The sequence below is a fragment of the Salvelinus namaycush genome, chromosome 5, assembly GCF_016432855.1.
Source record: "Salvelinus namaycush isolate Seneca chromosome 5, SaNama_1.0, whole genome shotgun sequence".
Taxonomy (NCBI): domain Eukaryota; kingdom Metazoa; phylum Chordata; class Actinopteri; order Salmoniformes; family Salmonidae; genus Salvelinus; species Salvelinus namaycush.
Window position 1 is genome coordinate 3,791,476 of NC_052311.1, and position 20,471 is coordinate 3,811,946.

At 43.0% G+C, this 20,471-nt stretch overlaps 1 protein-coding gene across 1 annotated transcript; it reads left to right on the forward strand.

Moving 5' to 3' along the window:
* Window positions 1-201: 201 nt before the first annotated feature.
* On the forward strand, window positions 202-19,922 carry LOC120048905 (neuroblast differentiation-associated protein AHNAK-like). The gene is made up of 14 exons (XM_038995222.1): window positions 202-358; window positions 582-811; window positions 1,267-4,084; window positions 4,187-6,721; window positions 6,806-7,753; window positions 7,838-8,091; window positions 8,128-9,136; window positions 9,239-10,126; window positions 10,181-10,460; window positions 10,749-11,086; window positions 11,204-11,935; window positions 12,050-12,883; window positions 13,022-14,371; window positions 14,486-19,922. Exons 1-14 carry the CDS (start codon window positions 202-204, stop codon window positions 18,676-18,678), a joined length of 16,566 nt encoding a protein of 5,521 aa, XP_038851150.1. The 3' UTR covers window positions 18,679-19,922.
* Window positions 19,923-20,471: the final 549 nt, after the last annotated feature.

The following is a 20,471-nucleotide window of genomic DNA, read 5'->3' on the forward strand; positions in this document are numbered from 1 at the left end:
CTCTCTCTCTCTCTCTCTCTCTCTCTCTCTCTCTCTCTCTCTCTCTCTCTCTCTCTCTCTCTCTTCCTCTTCCCCTTCCCCCTCCCCCCCCCCCCCCCCCACGTAAAGATCCGCCCATGAACTAACTTAATGTTGTTGGTCTTGAAAGCGTCTTTGAGATGAAAGCGCCATGTAAATTAAATATATTATTATTATTAAAGGATGGCTGAGGAGGAGGAAACCAGGGAGGTGCTCTTCTCTGACTGGTCGGGTCCAGAGAAACAGGGAATGACCCTTGAGCAGTCAGGCGAAGGAGAGATCTATGTCAAAGAGGTGAAAATGGAGTCGCCTGCTGGACGCACTGGAAGAGTACACGAGGGTATGCAACGGAGTTAGAATTGCCCTTATGTACAGTATTAATTTTCTATAATACATTAACTTAATTGATTTCTACTGTTATTGAAGCTCATGATATCTTATAATTTGCGTAAATTGATGTAGAGTAAGGTTTGATTAATCTACCTTTCTTTTTTTCAAAGTCGATTTTTGACTGAGGAATCTTAACACGGTATCAATGTCATCTTGTGTCCTTCCCCTTAAAGGTGATCAGATTGTGGGCGCCACCATCTACTTTGACAACATGAGTTCCAAGGAGACGACGGAGCTCCTCAAGACCCTAAACAAACACAAGGTTGGTCTGAAACTACAGAACAAGGACAAGTCACCATGCCGCTCCCCCATGGGCACTCTGTCACCCTGCCGCTCCCCAATGGGAACTCTGACGTATGAAGGGAAGGGGAGGTTTGGAGGCTCCAGCCAAGACAGTATCCTGGTATGTAGCTATGTTTACTGTGCAAGCAATTTTAAGTGTATTTACCTGTGTGGTGGTATTGCGGAAAAGATTGGGATTTTACAGGATTTTAATAAACTTTTCAGTGGCTTTTACGTGAACACTAGGGTTGGGGTCAATTCTATTTAACTTCCAGTCAATTAAGGAAGTACACTGGAATTTCAATTCTCTTCAATGGTTTTAAAATTAGGAACATTTAGATTTGTAATTAGAATTAGGTTTACTTTCTGAATTCACTGGAATTGAAATGGAATTGACCTCATCCCTGGTAAACACAGACTTGGAATTCAGACTTGTCTCAAATGATCAATACATCTCCTCAAATAGACTAAATTCCATAATCGAATGTTCATACTGTACATTTTCAGCGGCAGTATTATTCCCAAAATATAATAAATTCATGAATGACTGATTTCACCTTCTTTTGATGAGAACAGAGTGGGGATGATGAAGATTACAAGAGAATATTTTCCAAGAAGATTAAGCCCCGGCTGAAGTCTGAGGATCTGGCGGAGGGCGTGGACGTCCGTACGGAGCGTCACAGCAGCACCAGCACCGACGGCAGCACGATCACCACCATCACCCGTCGCATCACTACCTACACTGTGGACATGCCAGAGGGCGTGGACGAGCAGCTTGATCTAACCAGCCCAGAGTTCAAAGGGCAACGGTACGAGCAGTCAGGAGGGGGCAGCTCCTCTCAAATACGAGTTTTACACGGAAGCGGAAGCCCTTCAGGTATAGGAGGTGGATCGGAGGGGGGTGATTTTGAACTAGGAGGTGATGGTGTTTCTTTCACTGGGCCGGATGTAACTAGCTCCTCTGAGAAGCACTGGAGCACTGGAGGGGTGAAGACCACCACTGTTACAAGGCAGATAGAGGGGGGAGATGGTGGAGCAGCAGGGATCAGATTCAAAGGATCTAGCTTTGGGATGCCCGGTACGAAGGGTCAGCGGGAGTTCGGCCTCTATAGAGGGGGTGAGCAGGGAGACGGTAGCTTTCAGGTTTCAGGTGACTCAGCTGACTACCAGGCAGGATCAGTCAATGTCACGGTCCCTGGAAAAACAACAAATATTTCATCCAGCTCCATATCAATGGGTAAAGGGGAGGTGAGAGGAGTAGACGTTCATTTGCCTGGTAGGGGCAGTGCAGACTGGCAGGGTAGGGCCGGAGGTTCAGTACCTGGAATAACCATTAGTGATCAACAGATGAGAGGGCCTGGGAGCATAGGTCTCTCCAGAGGCAACCAGGGTGGGGTTTCCTTACCCAACATGCCAGGCATTGATACAGGCTTGAATGGGGGCAAGATATCAACAGACATAAGAGCGCCAACACTTGACATCAATACCTCAGGCATGAAGGAGTCTGGCTCAGTGCAAATGTCTGTAAAAGAAACAACAATGGAAAGCAAACTCAAAGGTGGCATCAAAATGCCATCATTTGGACTGAACACTGGAGGTGCAGACGGCGATGGAGATGTTAAACTACCGAAGGTAAAGGGTAGTGTAGATGTTTCGGTACCCGGGGTAGATGTAGATTTATCAGGCGCATCTATGAATATGAAAGGAGGAAAGACGATAGGTGGTGTTTCCATCAAAGCACCCAAAGTAGACATTAAAGGTTCAGGTGTTGATATAGAAGGTCCAGAAGGCGGTTTCAAGATACCCAAAGTAAAGATACCATCATTTGGAGTTAGAGGAGCCGGACTTGAGGGTCCTGGTGTCGATGTCAACCTACCAAAAGCTGACATTGACATCAAAGCTCCCAAAGTAGGCATTGAAGGTCCAGATGTTGACATTGAAGGTTCAGGAGGATTTAAGATGCCAAAGATGAAGATGCCCTCATTTGGAATCAAAGGATCTAAATTGGAGGGTCCAGATATTGATGTCAACCTACCAAAAGCTGACATTGACATCAAGGCTCCCAATGTTGACATTAAAGGTCCATCAATATCAGGACCAAAGATCTCAATGCCCGATGTGGACTTCAATCTGAAAGGCCCAAAGGTGAAGGGAGATTTGGGTATGTCAGGAGACCTCAAAGCACCCAAAGTAGGCATTGAAGGTCCAGATGTTGACATTGAAGGTTCAGGAGGATTTAAGATGCCAAAGATGAAGATGCCCTCATTTGGAATCAAAGGATCTAAATTGGAGGGTCCAGATATTGATGTCAACCTACCAAAAGCTGACATTGACATCAAGTCTCCCAAAGTTGACATTAAAGGTCCATCAATATCAGGACCAAAGATCTCAATGCCCGATGTAGACTTCAATCTTAAAGGCCCAAAGGTGAAGGGAGATTTGGGTATGTCAGGAGACCTCAAAGCACCCAAAGTAGGCATTGAAGGTCCAGATGTTGACATTGAAGGTTCAGGAGGATTTAAGATGCCAAAGATGAAGATGCCCTCATTTGGAATCAAAGGATCTAAATTGGAGGGTCCAGATATTGATGTCAACCTACCAAAAGCTGACATTGACATCAAGTCTCCCAAAGTTGACATTAAAGGTCCATCAATATCAGGACCAAAGATCTCAATGCCCGATGTAGACTTCAATCTTAAAGGCCCAAAGGTGAAGGGAGATTTGGGTATGTCAGGAGACCTCAAAGCACCCAAAGTAGGCATTGAAGGTCCAGATGTTGACATTGAAGGTTCAGGAGGATTTAAGATGCCAAAGATGAAGATGCCCTCATTTGGAATCAAAGGATCTAAATTGGAGGGTCCAGATATTGATGTCAACCTACCAAAAGCAGACATTGACATCAAGGCTCCCAACGTTGACATTAAAGGTCCATCAATATCAGGACCAAAGATCTCAATGCCCGATGTGGACTTCAATCTGAAAGGCCCAAAGGTGAAGGGAGATTTGGGTATGTCAGGAGACCTCAAAGCACCCAAAGTAGGCATTGAAGGTCCAGATGTTGACATTGAAGGTTCAGGAGGATTTAAGATGCCAAAGATGAAGATGCCCTCATTTGGAATCAAAGGACCCAAAGTTGAGGGAGATTTTGATGTCAACCTACCTAAAGGTGACATTGACATCAAGGGACCTAATGTTAACATCAAAGGTCCAGAACTTGACTTCGAAGGCCCTGATGGGAAAATCAAGAATCCAAAATTCAAGATGCCATCAATGTCAGGCCCAAACATCTCAATGCCTGATATGGACATCAATCTGAAAGGTCCAAAGGTGAAGGGAGATGTGTCAGTGCCAAAGCTGGAAGGAGACATCAAGGCTCCCAAAGTTGACATTAAAGGTCCATCAATATCAGGACCAAAGATCTCAATGCCCGATGTGGACTTCAATCTGAAAGGCCCAAAGGTGAAGGGAGATTTGGGTATGTCAGGAGACCTCAAAGCACCCAAAGTAGACATTGAAGGTCCAGATGTTGACATTGAAGGTTCAGGAGGATTTAAGATGCCAAAGATGAAGATGCCCTCATTTGGAATCAAAGGATCTAAATTGGAGGGTCCAGATATTGATTTCAACCTACCAAAAGCTGACATTGACATCAAGGCTCCCAACGTTGACATTAAAGGTCCATCAATATCAGGACCAAAGATCTCAATGCCCGATGTGGACTTCAATCTGAAAGGCCCAAAGGTGAAGGGAGATTTGGGTATGTCAGGAGACCTCAAAGCACCCAAAGTAGGCATTGAAGGTCCAGATGTTGACATTGAAGGTTCAGGAGGATTTAAGATGCCAAAGATGAAGATGCCCTCATTTGGAATCAAAGGATCTAAATTGGAGGGTCCAGATATTGATGTCAACCTACCAAAAGCTGACATTGACATCAAGTCTCCCAAAGTTGACATTAAAGGTCCATCAATATCAGGACCAAAGATCTCAATGCCCGATGTAGACTTCAATCTTAAAGGCCCAAAGGTGAAGGGAGATTTGGGTATGTCAGGAGACCTCAAAGCACCCAAAGTAGGCATTGAAGGTCCAGATGTTGACATTGAAGGTTCAGGAGGATTTAAGATGCCAAAGATGAAGATGCCCTCATTTGGAATCAAAGGATCTAAATTGGAGGGTCCAGATATTGATGTCAACCTACCAAAAGCTGACATTGACATCAAGGCTCCCAACGTTGACATTAAAGGTCCATCAATATCAGGACCAAAGATCTCAATGCCCGATGTGGACTTCAATCTGAAAGGCCCAAAGGTGAAGGGAGATTTGGGTATGTCAGGAGACCTCAAAGCACCCAAAGTAGGCATTGAAGGTCCAGATGTTGACATTGAAGGTTCAGGAGGATTTAAGATGCCAAAGATGAAGATGCCCTCATTTGGAATCAAAGGATCTAAATTGGAGGGTCCAGATATTGATTTCAACCTACCAAAAGCTGACATTGACATCAAGGCTCCCAACGTTGACATTAAAGGTCCATCAATATCAGGACCAAAGATCTCAATGCCCGATGTGGACTTCAATCTGAAAGGCCCAAAGGTGAAGGGAGATTTGGGTATGTCAGGAGACCTCAAAGCACCCAAAGTAGACATTGAAGGTCCAGATGTTGACATTGAAGGTTCAGGAGGATTTAAGATGCCAAAGATGAAGATGCCCTCATTTGGAATCAAAGGATCTAAATTGGAGGGTCCAGATATTGATGTCAACCTACCAAAAGCTGACATTGACCTCAAGGCCCCCAACGTTGACATTAAAGGTCCATCAATATCAGGACCAAAGATCTCAATGCCCGATGTGGACTTCAATCTGATAGGCCCAAAGGGGAAGGGAGATTTGGGTATGTCAGGAGACCTCAAAGCACCCAAAATAGACATTGAAGGTCCAGATGTTGACATTGAAGGTTCAGGAGGATTTAAGATGCCAAAGATGAAAATGCCCTCATTTGGAATCAAAGGATCTAAATTGGAGGGTCCAGATATTGATGTCAACCTACCAAAAGCTGACATTGACATCAAGGCTCCCAAAGTTGATATTAAAGGTCCATCATTATCAGGACCAAAGATCTCAATGCCCGATGTAGACTTCAATCTTAAAGGCCCAAAGGTGAAGGGAGATTTGGGTATGTCAGGAGACCTCAAAGCACCCAAAGTAGGCATTGAAGGTCCAGATGTTGACATTGAAGGTTCAGGAGGATTTAAGATGCCAAAGATGAAGATGCCCTCATTTGGAATCAAAGGACCCAAAGTTGAGGGAGATGTTGATGTCAACCTACCTAAAGGTGACATTGACATCAAGGGACCTAATGTTAACATCAAAGGTCCAGAACTTGACTTCGAAGGCCCTGATGGGAAAATCAAGGGTCCAAAATTCAAGATGCCATCAATGTCAGGCCCAAACATCTCAATGCCTGATATGGACATCAATCTGAAAGGTCCAAAGGTGAAGGGAGATGTGTCAGTGCCAAAGCTGGAAGGAGACATCAAGGCTCCCAAAGTTGACATTAAAGGTCCATCAATATCAGGACCAAAGATCTCAATGCCCGATGTAGACTTCAATCTTAAAGGCCCAAAGGTGAAGGGAGATGTGTCAGTGCCAAAGCTGGAAGGAGACATCAAGGCTCCCAAAGTTGACATTAAAGGTCCATCAATATCAGGACCAAAGATCTCAATGCCCGATGTGGACTTCAATCTGAAAGGCCCAAAGGTGAAGGGAGATGTGTCAGTGCCAAAGCTGGAAGGAGACATCAAGGCTCCCAAAGTTGACATTAAAGGTCCATCAATATCAGGACCAAAGATCTCAATGCCAGATGTAGACTTCAATCTTAAAAGCCCAAAGGTGAAGGGAGATTTGGGTATGTCAGGAGACCTCAAAGCACCCAAAGTAGGCATTGAAGGTCCAGATGTTGACATTGAAGGTTCAGGAGGATTTAAGATGCCAAAGATGAAGATGCCCTCATTTGGAATCAAAGGATCTAAATTGGAGGGTCCAGATATTGATGTCAACCTACCAAAAGCTGACATTGACATCAAGGCTCCCAACGTTGACATTAAAGGTCCATCAATATCAGGACCAAAGATCTCAATGCCCGATGTGGACTTCAATCTGAAAGGCCCAAAGGTGAAGGGAGATTTGGGTATGTCAGGAGACCTCAAAGCACCCAAAGTAGACATTGAAGGTCCAGATGTTGACATTGAAGGTTCAGGAGGATTTAAGATGCCAAAGATGAAGATGCCCTCATTTGGAATCAAAGGACCCAAAGTTGAGGGAGATGTTGATGTCAACCTACCTAAAGGTGACATTGACATCAAGGGACCTAATGTTAACATCAAAGGTCCAGAACTTGACTTCGAAGGCCCTGATGGGAAAATCAAGGGTCCAAAATTCAAGATGCCATCAATGTCAGGCCCAAACATCTCAATGCCTGATATGGACATCAATCTGAAAGGTCCAAAGGTGAAGGGAGATGTGTCAGTGCCAAAGCTGGAAGGAGACATCAAGGCTCCCAAAGTTGACATTAAAGGTCCATCAATATCAGGACCAAAGATCTCAATGCCCGATGTAGACTTCAATCTTAAAGGCCCAAAGGTGAAGGGAGATTTGGGTATGTCAGGAGACCTCAAAGCACCCAAAGTAGGCATTGAAGGTCCAGATGTTGACATTGAAGGTTCAGGAGGATTTAAGATGCCAAAGATGAAGATGCCCTCATTTGGAATCAAAGGATCTAAATTGGAGGGTCCAGATATTGATGTCAACCTACCAAAAGCTGACATTGACATCAAGGCTCCCAACGTTGACATTAAAGGTCCATCAATATCAGGACCAAAGATCTCAATGCCCGATGTGGACTTCAATCTGAAAGGCCCAAAGGTGAAGGGAGATTTGGGTATGTCAGGAGACCTCAAAGCACCCAAAGTAGGCATTGAAGGTCCAGATGTTGACATTGAAGGTTCAGGAGGATTTAAGATGCCAAAGATGAAGATGCCCTCATTTGGAATCAAAGGATCTAAATTGGAGGGTCCAGATATTGATGTCAACCTACCAAAAGCTGACATTGACATCAAGTCTCCCAAAGTTGACATTAAAGGTCCATCAATATCAGGACCAAAGATCTCAATGCCCGATGTAGACTTCAATCTTAAAGGCCCAAAGGTGAAGGGAGATTTGGGTATGTCAGGAGACCTCAAAGCACCCAAAGTAGGCATTGAAGGTCCAGATGTTGACATTGAAGGTTCAGGAGGATTTAAGATGCCAAAGATGAAGATGCCCTCATTTGGAATCAAAGGATCTAAATTGGAGGGTCCAGATATTGATGTCAACCTACCAAAAGCTGACATTGACATCAAGGCTCCCAACGTTGACATTAAAGGTCCATCAATATCAGGACCAAAGATCTCAATGCCCGATGTGGACTTCAATCTGAAAGGCCCAAAGGTGAAGGGAGATTTGGGTATGTCAGGAGACCTCAAAGCACCCAAAGTAGGCATTGAAGGTCCAGATGTTGACATTGAAGGTTCAGGAGGATTTAAGATGCCAAAGATGAAGATGCCCTCATTTGGAATCAAAGGATCTAAATTGGAGGGTCCAGATATTGATGTCAACCTACCAAAAGCTGACATTGACATCAAGTCTCCCAAAGTTGACATTAAAGGTCCATCAATATCAGGACCAAAGATCTCAATGCCCGATGTAGACTTCAATCTTAAAGGCCCAAAGGTGAAGGGAGATTTGGGTATGTCAGGAGACCTCAAAGCACCCAAAGTAGGCATTGAAGGTCCAGATGTTGACATTGAAGGTTCAGGAGGATTTAAGATGCCAAAGATGAAGATGCCCTCATTTGGAATCAAAGGATCTAAATTGGAGGGTCCAGATATTGATGTCAACCTACCAAAAGCTGACATTGACATCAAGGCTCCCAACGTTGACATTAAAGGTCCATCAATATCAGGACCAAAGATCTCAATGCCCGATGTGGACTTCAATCTGAAAGGCCCAAAGGTGAAGGGAGATTTGGGTATGTCAGGAGACCTCAAAGCACCCAAAGTAGGCATTGAAGGTCCAGATGTTGACATTGAAGGTTCAGGAGGATTTAAGATGCCAAAGATGAAGATGCCCTCATTTGGAATCAAAGGACCCAAAGTTGAGGGAGATGTTGATGTCAACCTACCTAAAGGTGACATTGACATCAAGGGACCTAATGTTAACATCAAAGGTCCAGAACTTGACTTCGAAGGCCCTGATGGGAAAATCAAGAGTCCAAAATTCAAGATGCCATCAATGTCAGGCCCAAACATCTCAATGCCTGATATGGACATCAATCTGAAAGGTCCAAAGCTGAAGGGAGATGTGTCAGTGCCAAAGCTGGAAGGAGACATCAAGGCTCCCAAAGTTGACATTAAAGGTCCATCAATATCAGGACCAAAGATCTCAATGCCCGATGTGGACTTCAATCTGAAAGGCCCAAAGGTGAAGGGAGATTTGGGTATGTCAGGAGACCTCAAAGCACCCAAAGTAGGCATTGAAGGTCCAGATGTTGACATTGAAGGTTCAGGAGGATTTAAGATGCCAAAGATGAAGATGCCCTCATTTGGAATCAAAGGATCTAAATTGGAGGGTCCAGATATTGATGTCAACCTACCAAAAGCTGACATTGACATCAAGGCTCCCAACGTTGACATTAAAGGTCCATCAATATCAGGACCAAAGATCTCAATGCCCGATGTGGACTTCAATCTGAAAGGCCCAAAGGTGAAGGGAGATGTGGGTATGTCAGGAGACCTCAAAGCACCCAAAGTAGGCATTGAAGGTCCAGATGTTGACATTGAAGGTTCAGGAGGATTTAAGATGCCAAAGATGAAGATGCCTTCATTTGGAATCAAAGGATCTAATTTGGAGGGTCCAGATATTGATGTCAACCTACCAAAAGCTGACATTGACATCAAGGCTCCCAAAGTTGACATTAAAGGTCCATCAATATCAGGACCAAAGATCTCAATGCCCGATGTGGACTTCAATCTGAAAGGCCCAAAGGTGAAGGGAGATTTGGGTATGTCAGGAGACCTCAAAGCACCCAAAGTAGGCATTGAAGGTCCAGATGTTGACATTGAAGGTTCAGGAGGATTTAAGATGCCAAAGATGAACATGCCTTCATTTGGAATCAAAGGATCTAATTTGGAGGGTCCAGATATTGATGTCAACCTACCAAAAGCTGACATTGACATCAAGGCTCCCAAAGTTGACATTAAAGGTCCATCAATATCAGGACCAAAGATCTCAATGCCCGATGTGGACTTCAATCTGAAAGGCCCAAAGGTAAAGGGAGATTTGGGTATGTCAGGAGACCTCAAAGCACCCAAAGTAGGCATTGAAGGTCCAGATGTTGACATTGAAGGTTCAGGAGGATTTAAGATGCCAAAGATGAAGATGCCCTCATTTGGAATCAAAGGATCTAATTTGGAGGGTCCAGATATTGATGTCAACCTACCAAAAGCTGACTTTGACATCAAGGCTCCCAAAGTTGATATTAAAGGTCCATCATTATCAGGACCAAAGATCTCAATGCCCGATGTGGACTTCAATGTAAAAGGGCCGAAGGTGAAGGGAGAGGTGGATGTGTCATTGCCAAAGATAAAAGGAGACCTCAAAGCACCCAAAGTAGACATTGAAGGACCAGATGTTGACATTGAAGGTTCAGGTGGAATTAAAATGCCAAAGATGAAGATGCCGTCTATGTCAATGCCTGATGTTGATTTCAGTCTCAAAGGACCAAAATTCAAAGGGGGAGTTGAGGGAGAAATGAGTACACCCAAAGCTGAATTTGATGGATTGGATATCTCAGTAGAGAGTCCTGACATTGCACCAAAGAAGTCTAAGTTCAAAATGCCAAAGTTTGGATTCAAAGGGCCCAAAGTCAAGTCTCCAGAGGTTGATGTAAAGCTAGCAAAAGCAGATATTAATGTCAAAGTACCGAAAGGTAGTCTTCCAGACATTGACCTTGATATTGGGGCTAACAGCCCTAAAGTCAAAGGATCCAAATTCAAAATGCCTAAATTTGGATTCAAAAGCCCCAAGGTAGAGATACCAGATGTAGATATTAACCTTCCTAAAGCTGACATTGACTTCAAGGGACCCAGTGTCGATATTAAAGGTCCTCATATTGACATTGAAAGTCCTGATGGCAAAATCAAGGGCCCAAAAAACAAGATGCCAACAATATCAGGACCAAAGGTCTCCATGCCTGATGTGGATTTCAACCTAAAAGGTCCAAAGATGAAAGGAGATATCAATATACCAGTCCCCAAGATCGAAGGAGACTTCAAAGGTCCAAACCTAGACATGGAAGGTCCAGATGGTAAAATCAAAGGGACAAAATTCAAGATGCCGTCAATATCAGGACCAAACATCTCAATGCCTGACATGGACTTCAACCTGAAAGGTCCAAAGGTGAAGGGAGATTTGGATATGTCAGGAAACCTCAAAGCACCCAAAGTAGACATTGAAGGTCCAGATGTTGACATTGAAGGTTCAGGAGGATTTAAGATGCCAAAGATGAAGATGCCCTCATTTGGAATCAAAGGACCCAAACTGGAGGGGCCAGATGTTGATGTCAACCTACCTAAAGCTGACATTGACATCAAAGCTCCCAAAATTGATATTAAAGGTCCAGAACTTGACATTGAAGGTCCAGATGGTAAAATCAAAGGGCCGAAATTCAAGATGCCATCCATATCAGGCCCAAACATCTCAATGCCTGACATGGACTTCAATCTGAAAGGCCCAAAGGTGAAAGGAGATTTGGATATGTCAGGAAACCTCAAAGCACCCAAAGTAGACATTGAAGGTCCAGATGTTGACATTGAAGGTTCAGGAGGATTTAAGATGCCAAAGATGAAGATGCCCTCATTTGGAATCAAAGGACCCAAACTGGAGGGGCCAGATGTTGATGTCAACCTACCTAAAGCTGACATTGACATCAAAGCTCCCAAAATTGACATTGAAGGTCCAGATATTGACATTGAAGGTCCAGATGGTAAAATCAAAGGGCCGAAATTCAAGATGCCATCCATATCAGGACCAAACATCTCAATGCCTGACATGGACTTCAACCTGAAAGGTCCAAAGCTGAAGGGAGATTTGGATATGTCAGGAAACCTCAAAGCACCAAAAGTAGACATTGAAGGTCCAGATGTGGACATTGAAGGTTCAGGAGGATTTAAGATGCCAAAGATGAAGATGCCCTCATTTGGATTCAAAGGACCCAAAGTTGAGGGAGATTTTGATGTCAATCTACCTAAAGGCGACATTGATATTGAAGGTCCAGATATTGACATTGAAGGTCCAGATGGTAAGATCAAAGGGCCGAAATTCAAGATGCCATCCATATCAGGACCAAACATCTCAATGCCTGACATGGACTTCAACCTGAAAGGTCCAAAGCTGAAGGGAGATTTGGATATGTCAGGAAACCTCAAAGCACCAAAAGTAGACATTGAAGGTCCAGATGTTGACATTGAAGGTTCAGGAGGATTTAAGATGCCAAAGATGAAGATGCCCTCATTTGGATTCAAAGGACCCAAACTGGAGGGGCCAGATATTGATGTCAACCTACCTAAAGCTGACATTGACATCAAAGCTCCCAAAATTGATATTAAAGGTCCAGAACTTGACATTGAAGGTCCAGATGGTAAAATCAAAGGGCCGAAATTCAAGATGCCATCAATATCAGGACCAAACATCTCAATGCCTGACATGGACTTCAACCTGAAAGGTCCAAAGCTGAAGGGAGATTTGGATATGTCAGGAAACCTCAAAGCACCAAAAGTAGACATTGAAGGTCCAGATGTGGACATTGAAGGTTCAGGAGGATTTAAGATGCCAAAGATGAAGATGCCTTCATTTGGAATCAAAGGACCCAAAGTTGAGGGAGATTTTGATGTCAATCTACCTAAAGGCGACATTGACATTGAAGGTCCAGATATTGACATTGAAGGTCCAGATGGTAAAATCAAAGGGCCGAAATTCAAGATGCCATCAATGTCTGGACCAAAGATCTCTATGCCTGATGTGGACTTCAACCTGAAAGGTCCAAAGCTGAAGGGTGATTTGGATATGTCAGGAGACATCAAAGCACCCAAAGTAGACATTGAAGGTCCAGATGGTAAGATCAAAGGGCCGAAATTCAAGATGCCATCCATATCAGGACCAAACATCTCAATGCCTGACATGGACTTCAACCTGAAAGGTCCAAAGCTGAAGGGAGATTTGGATATGTCAGGAAACCTCAAAGCACCAAAAGTAGACATTGAAGGTCCAGATGTTGACATTGAAGGTTCAGGAGGATTTAAGATGCCAAAGATGAAGATGCCCTCATTTGGATTCAAAGGACCCAAACTTGAGGGGCCAGATATTGATGTCAACCTACCTAAAGCTGACATTGACATCAAAGCTCCCAAAATTGATATTAAAGGTCCAGAACTTGACATTGAAGGTCCAGATGGTAAAATCAAAGGGCCGAAATTCAAGATGCCGTCCATATCAGGACCAAACATCTCAATGCCTGACATGGACTTCAACCTGAAAGGTCCAAAGCTGAAGGGAGATTTGGATATGTCAGGAAACCTCAAAGCACCAAAAGTAGACATTGAAGGTCCAGATGTTGACATTGAAGGTTCAGGAGGATTTAAGATGCCAAAGATGAAGATGCCCTCATTTGGATTCAAAGGACCCAAAGTTGAGGGAGATTTTGATGTCAATCTACCTAAAGGCGACATTGACATTGAAGGTCCAGATGTTGACATTGAAGGTCCAGATGGTAAAATCAAAGGGCCGAAATTCAAGATGCCATCAATGTCTGGACCAAAGATCTCTATGCCTGATGTGGACTTCAACCTGAAAGGTCCAAAGCTGAAGGGAGATTTGGATATGTCAGGAAACCTCAAAGCACCAAAAGTAGGTGTTGAAGGTCCAGATGTTGACATTGAAGGATCAGGAGGATTTAAGATGCCAAAGATGAAGATGCCCTCATTTGGATTCAAAGGACCCAAAGTTGAGGGAGATTTTGATGTCAATCTACCTAAAGGCGACATTGACATTGAAGGTCCAGATATTGACATTGAAGGTCCAGATGGTAAAATCAAAGGGCCGAAATTCAAGATGCCATCAATGTCTGGACCAAAGATCTCTATGCCTGATGTGGACTTCAACCTTAAAGGCCCAAAGGTGAAGGGAGATTTGGGTATGTCAGGAGACCTCAAAGCACCAAAAGTAGACATTGAAGGTCCAGATGTTGACATTGAAGGTTCAGGAGGATTTAAGATGCCAAAGATGAAGATGCCCTCATTTGGATTCAAAGGACCCAAACTTGAGGGGCCAGATATTGATGTCAACCTACCTAAAGCTGACATTGACATCAAAGCTCCCAAAATTGATATTAAAGGTCCAGAACTTGACATTGAAGGTCCAGATGGTAAAATCAAAGGGCCGAAATTCAAGATGCCGTCCATATCAGGACCAAACATCTCAATGCCTGACATGGACTTCAACCTGAAAGGTCCAAAGCTGAAGGGAGATTTGGATATGTCAGGAAACCTCAAAGCACCAAAAGTAGACATTGAAGGTCCAGATGTTGACATTGAAGGTTCAGGAGGATTTAAGATGCCAAAGATGAAGATGCCCTCATTTGGATTCAAAGGACCCAAAGTTGAGGGAGATTTTGATGTCAATCTACCTAAAGGCGACATTGACATTGAAGGTCCAGATGTTGACATTGAAGGTCCAGATGGTAAAATCAAAGGGCCGAAATTCAAGATGCCATCAATGTCTGGACCAAAGATCTCTATGCCTGATGTGGACTTCAACCTGAAAGGTCCAAAGGTGAAGGGAGATTTGGATATGTCAGGAGACCTCAAAGCACCAAAAGTAGACATTGAAGGTCCAGATGTTGACATTGAAGGTTCAGGAGGATTTAAGATGCCAAAGATGAAGATGCCCTCATTTGGATTCAAAGGACCCAAACTTGAGGGTCCAGATATTGATGTCAACCTACCTAAAGCTGACATTGACATCAAAGCTCCCAAAATTGATATTAAAGGTCCAGAACTTGACATTGAAGGTCCAGATGGTAAAATCAAAGGGCCGAAATTCAAGATGCCGTCCATATCAGGACCAAACATCTCAATGCCTGACATGGACTTCAACCTGAAAGGTCCAAAGCTGAAGGGAGATTTGGATATGTCAGGAAACCTCAAAGCACCAAAAGTAGACATTGAAGGTCCAGATGTTGACATTGAAGGTTCAGGAGGATTTAAGATGCCAAAGATGAAGATGCCCTCATTTGGATTCAAAGGACCCAAAGTTGAGGGAGATTTTGATGTCAAACTACCTAAAGGCGACATTGACATTGAAAGTCCAGATATTGACATTGAAGGTCCAGATGGTAAAATCAAAGGGCCGAAATTCAAGATGCCATCAATGTCTGGACCAAAGATCTCTATGCCTGATGTGGACTTCAACCTGAAAGGTGCAAAGGTGAAAGGAGATTTTGATATGTCAGGAGACCTCAAAGCACCCAAAGTAGACATTGAAGGTCCAGATGGTAAGATCAAAGGGCCGAAATTCAAGATGCCATCCATATCAGGACCAAACATCTCAATGCCTAACATGGACTTCAACCTGAAAGGTCCAAAGCTGAAGGGAGATTTGGATATGTCAGGAAACCTCAAAGCACCAAAAGTAGACATTGAAGGTCCAGATGTTGACATTGAAGGTTCAGGAGGATTTAAGATGCCAAAGATGAAGATGCCCTCGTTTGGATTCAAAGGACCCAAACTTGAGGGTCCAGATATTGATGTCAACCTACCTAAATCTGATTTTGACATCAAGGCTCCCAAAATTGATATTAAAGGTCCAGAACTTGACATTGAAGGTCCAGATGGTAAAATCAAAGGGCCGAAATTCAAGATGCCATCCATATCAGGACCAAACATCTCAATGCCTGACATGGACTTCAACCTGAAAAGTCCAAAGCTGAAGGGAGATTTGGATATGTCAGGAAACCTCAAAGCACCAAAAGTAGACATTGAAGGTCCAGATGTTGACATTGAAGGTTCAGGAGGATTTAAGATGCCAAAGATGAAGATGCCCTCATTTGGATTCAAAGGACCCAAAGTTGAGGGAGATTTTGATGTCAATCTACCTAAAGGCGACATTGACATTGAAGGTCCAGAAATTGACATTGAAGGTCCAGATGGTAAAATCAAAGGGCCGAAATTCAAGATGCCATCAATATCAGGACCAAACATCTCAATGCCTGACATGGACTTCAACCTGAAAGGTCCAAAGCTGAAGGGAGATTTGGATATGTCAGGAAACCTCAAAGCACCAAAAGTAGGTGTTGAAGGTCCAGATGTTGACATTGAAGGTTCAGGAGGATTTAAGATGCCAAAGATGAAGATGCCCTCATTTGGATTCAAAGGACCCAAAGTTGAGGGAGATTTTGATGTCAAACTACCTAAAGGTGACATTGACATTGAAGGTCCAGAAATTGACATTGAAGGTCCAGATGGGAAAATCAAAGGGTCGAAATTCAAGATGCCATCAATATCTGGACCAAAGATCTCTATGCCTGATGTGGACTTCAACCTGAAAGGTCCAAAGGTGAAGGGTGATTTGGATATGTCAGGAGACCTCAAAGCACCCAAAGTAGACATTGAAGGTCCAGATGGTAAGATCAAAGGGCCGAAATTCAAGATGCCATCCATATCAGGACCAAACATCTCAATGCCTGACATGGACTTCAACCTGAAAGGTCCAAAGCTGAAGGGAGATTTGGGTATGTCAGGAAACCTCAAAGCACCAAAAGTAGACATTGAAGGTCCAGATGTTGACATTGAAGGTTCAGGAGGATTTAAGATGCCAAATATGAAGATGCCCTCATTTGGGTTCAAAGGACCCAAACTTGAGGGTCCAGATATTGATTGCAACCTACCTAAAGGCGACATTGACATCAAGGCTCCCAAAGTTGACTTTAAAGGTCCGTCAATGTCAGGACCAAAGATCTCAATGCCCGATGTGGACTTCAATCTGAAAGGCCCAAAGTTGAAGGGAGATTTGGGTATGTCAGGAGACCTCAAAGCACCCAAAGTAGGCATTGAAGGTCCAGATGTTGACATTGAAGGTTCAGGAGGATTTAAGATGCCAAAGATGAAGATGCCCTCATTTGGGTTCAAAGGACCCAAACTTGAGGGGCCAGATATTGATTGCAACCTACCTAAAGCTGACTTAGACATCAAGGGACCGAGTATTGACATTTCACGTCCAGATCTCAACATCAGAGGCCCTGATGCAAAGTTGTCCGGTGGATCCCTTGATATGGGAAGTCCCAGTTTCAGTATTGACAAACCAGATGTCAAGTTTCCAAAGTTCAAAGGTCCCACATTTGGTATTAGGTCACCTGAAGTTGAAGGACCTGAACTGAATATTTATCAAGGAAAGATGGATGTGAAGGCACCTGAGGTTGACCTTAACCTAGGGGATGCAAATATCAAAGGACCTAAATTCAAGGCACCAAAGATCCATATGGGAGGCAAGAGCCCCAAATTAGATGTTAATTTGCCAGAGGTTGACAGTAGTCTAGAAGCCCCTGATGTTGACGTTCATGTCAAAGGAAAGAAAGGCAAATTCAAACTACCCAAAATCAAAGGGAAAGCAAAGAAACCTGATGTTGATATTGACCTTGAAACTTCAGGTGTAGATTTAGATGTTGACTCTCCTGAGCTTCACCTGAAAGGAGCAAAAGTAAAGAAACCCTTCTTTGGAAAACTTCATTTCCCCGATGTGGAATTTGATGTAAAATCTCCCAAAGTTAAAGGTGATGGCTCTCTGTCTGGTGGCTTGTCATCTGGGAGCCTACAAGCCAATATTGAGGCACCAGATCTAAACGTGCAAGCCCCGGATGTAAAAACTAAGTCTAACATAAAATTTCCAGGGATGAAAATCAAAGGGCCCCAGGTAAATGTACCTGATGTCGATGTAAATGTGAACAGGAAAAATCTGAAAGGAGAGGCAAGCCTTTCAGGAGATTTAAAAGGTCCTAAGATAGATATTGGAGGAGTGGGAGGAGGAGTAGATGTAGACTCAAATGTTTCAGGATACAGTGGACTACATTTCCCAGAGGGACATGTATCATTCCCCAAAATCAATGTTTCAAAGTACCATGGACCAGAGATGGGAGAAGATGTTGATGCAGGAGCAAGAGCAGGGGCAGGGGCAGCAGTGCGGGGTGGAAAGATTGATGTGCAGGCTCCTTCGGTTAGTGGTAGTTCTCCGAGCCTGGAGATGCACAGTGGTGAGAAAGTAAAGGTCAAGATGCCAAGGTTCGGTTTTGGCAAGTCTAAAGCAAAGGGAGGTAGTGCAGCGGATCTTAGCTTCCAGGGGCCGGACGCAGAACTTGGAGCCGGTGGTCGTGGCGGCGTTAAGGGCTCCAAAGAGTTGAGTTTAAGTCATGGGGAGTTAGTAAGTGGCAAGTTGTCAGTAGAGGGAGGATCTGGGCTTAGTGTGTCCCCTAAGAGCAAGTCAGCCTCACTGGATCTTTTTAAGAAATCAAGGCATCGGTCTTCCTCTGTGGCGAGTGACGAGGGAGATCTGGCTGTGTCTTCCCCCTCAAGTCACTTAAGTGCTGAGGGTGGCGACATCTCTGTAGATGTTGGGAGGGCCAAGGTGAAAGGAAAGAAGTTAAAGTTTGGCACCTTTGGTGGTTTTGGCTCAAAGTCAAAGGGCTCATATGAAGTGCGACTGGGTGAAGATAGTGAAGAGAGAGTTGAGGTAAGTGGTGTATCTCTCCCCTCTAAAAAGTCTAGAATCTCTTCATCCTCCAGCAGCGACAGTGGGTCTAGAGGTGGTTTCCGTTTCCCAAAACTCGAGTTGTCTGTGTCACCAAAGAAATGATGAATTGTGAGGATAATTATAAACTACTACCCAATTGTCTGTTCCATGTACACAACACCCCTATCTGCTCAAGTTTTTAAAACTTGACAGATGAGTTCACATCTCATCTCAATGTAACATTACGTGTGTGTTATTCCCTTTGGACTTTCTCCACACATTTGTCTTATTACATATGGGGTAGATGACATTGTTCAGACTACAATTTAACTGTAAATAAGATCTGTATCTGTATTGTAATATTAAGTATTGTCTTTTGTACATAGTCAAAATTTATTGAATTTATTACCATCTCACCAAATTCATACCAATAGTGCCTCACATGTTTAGTCCAAGTGTTGCATTGCACTCTTTTAAAATGCATTTAGTTAAGATTAGGTGTGGTATTTTTGTATCCAGGGGTGGTTTTATTGCACAAACATAGTTTAGATTAAATTGTTATTTTGAAGAAAAGTATGTTTATATACACAGACAACAACTACTTTTCATTTTTATGTATGAAATGATTTACATTTGTTTTGAAGCTTTGGATATATAATCGTTGCAGAAGCATATTTACTCAACATAGAGCAGGGCCCTGTATAACATTCTATCAAGAGTGACAATGCTATTAGAGACCATAATTGAAAATAAAAGCAATGTTTATGTAAACTACAAACTCTATTAACAGCTGTTATTAATCTTTGAGAGAGAGAATGTACTTTTTTTAATTATTTTTTTTTACATCCATTTCATTACTACAATTTGTCCCTTTTTACTTCAACACATTTAATTTGAATTCTACTCAAATGGCAAAGTGGTCGAAATTGTAAAATAGAACAGCGTATGCTGAAGAATCCATTCGTATTTTTTTTATTATTGTACAATCAAGAGATGTAATGTAAAGAAACAGAATAACAGAAGCAAAATTGTGTTTTTAATGAAGACATTGTATTACATTCAGGTGGATCACTCTCTCTCTCTCAATGTCTCTCAATGTCTCTCTACTTTTCTCCCTCACTGTCTCACTTAATGCAAGTCTCTGGTGTTTGGTTATACTAAAGAAAATATATGACTATCATGAAAAAGAGTCACGCTGTATTACTTTTGCACCTTTAGAGGTAAACAAATATCTGCAATGTTAATAACAGAGAACGAAAGCTGAAAATGTCCTCGCTTTTATTTGATGGAGTTGGAGTTTTGAATACTATTTAGATCTATTGTGTTTCGTTCTGCAAAATAAATCTAATAAACGGTTAAGATACCAATTGTCCCTGATTTATTTCATAACACTGTCTTCATCATCCTCACCCCATAGTTACCAATGATATTACACAACCTAATGTGTTTAGACATACAGCAAATATACAACATGGAAAATCCCACATGAAGAACAAAGCTGTCAGGGAATCACACTGAGGGCCATTCGGGTACGCGGGCCATTCAGCCACACCCCGTGTGGCCTGGTCAAAAGTAGTACACTTTATAGGGAATAGGGATCCAATTGAGGCCTTTGAGAGGGTCTGTATGGAAAGTGCATGATCCATGGCGATAACTTAACGTTGAAAATTTTAACAACGTTATTAATATGTGGCAAAGAGGAGTATGCAGAGTTGTGGTTAACTTATTAAGAAATAGCTATAAGGCCTGCATCCCCTATTCCTTATTATTCCCTACATAGTGCACCAGAGCCCTAAGGGCCCAGGTCAAAAGTAGTGCACTAAATACAAATTTTACATGCGCCAAATACAACAGGTGTAGATCTTAAAGTGAAATGCTTACTTACAAGCCCCAAACCAACAGTGCAGTTTTAAGAA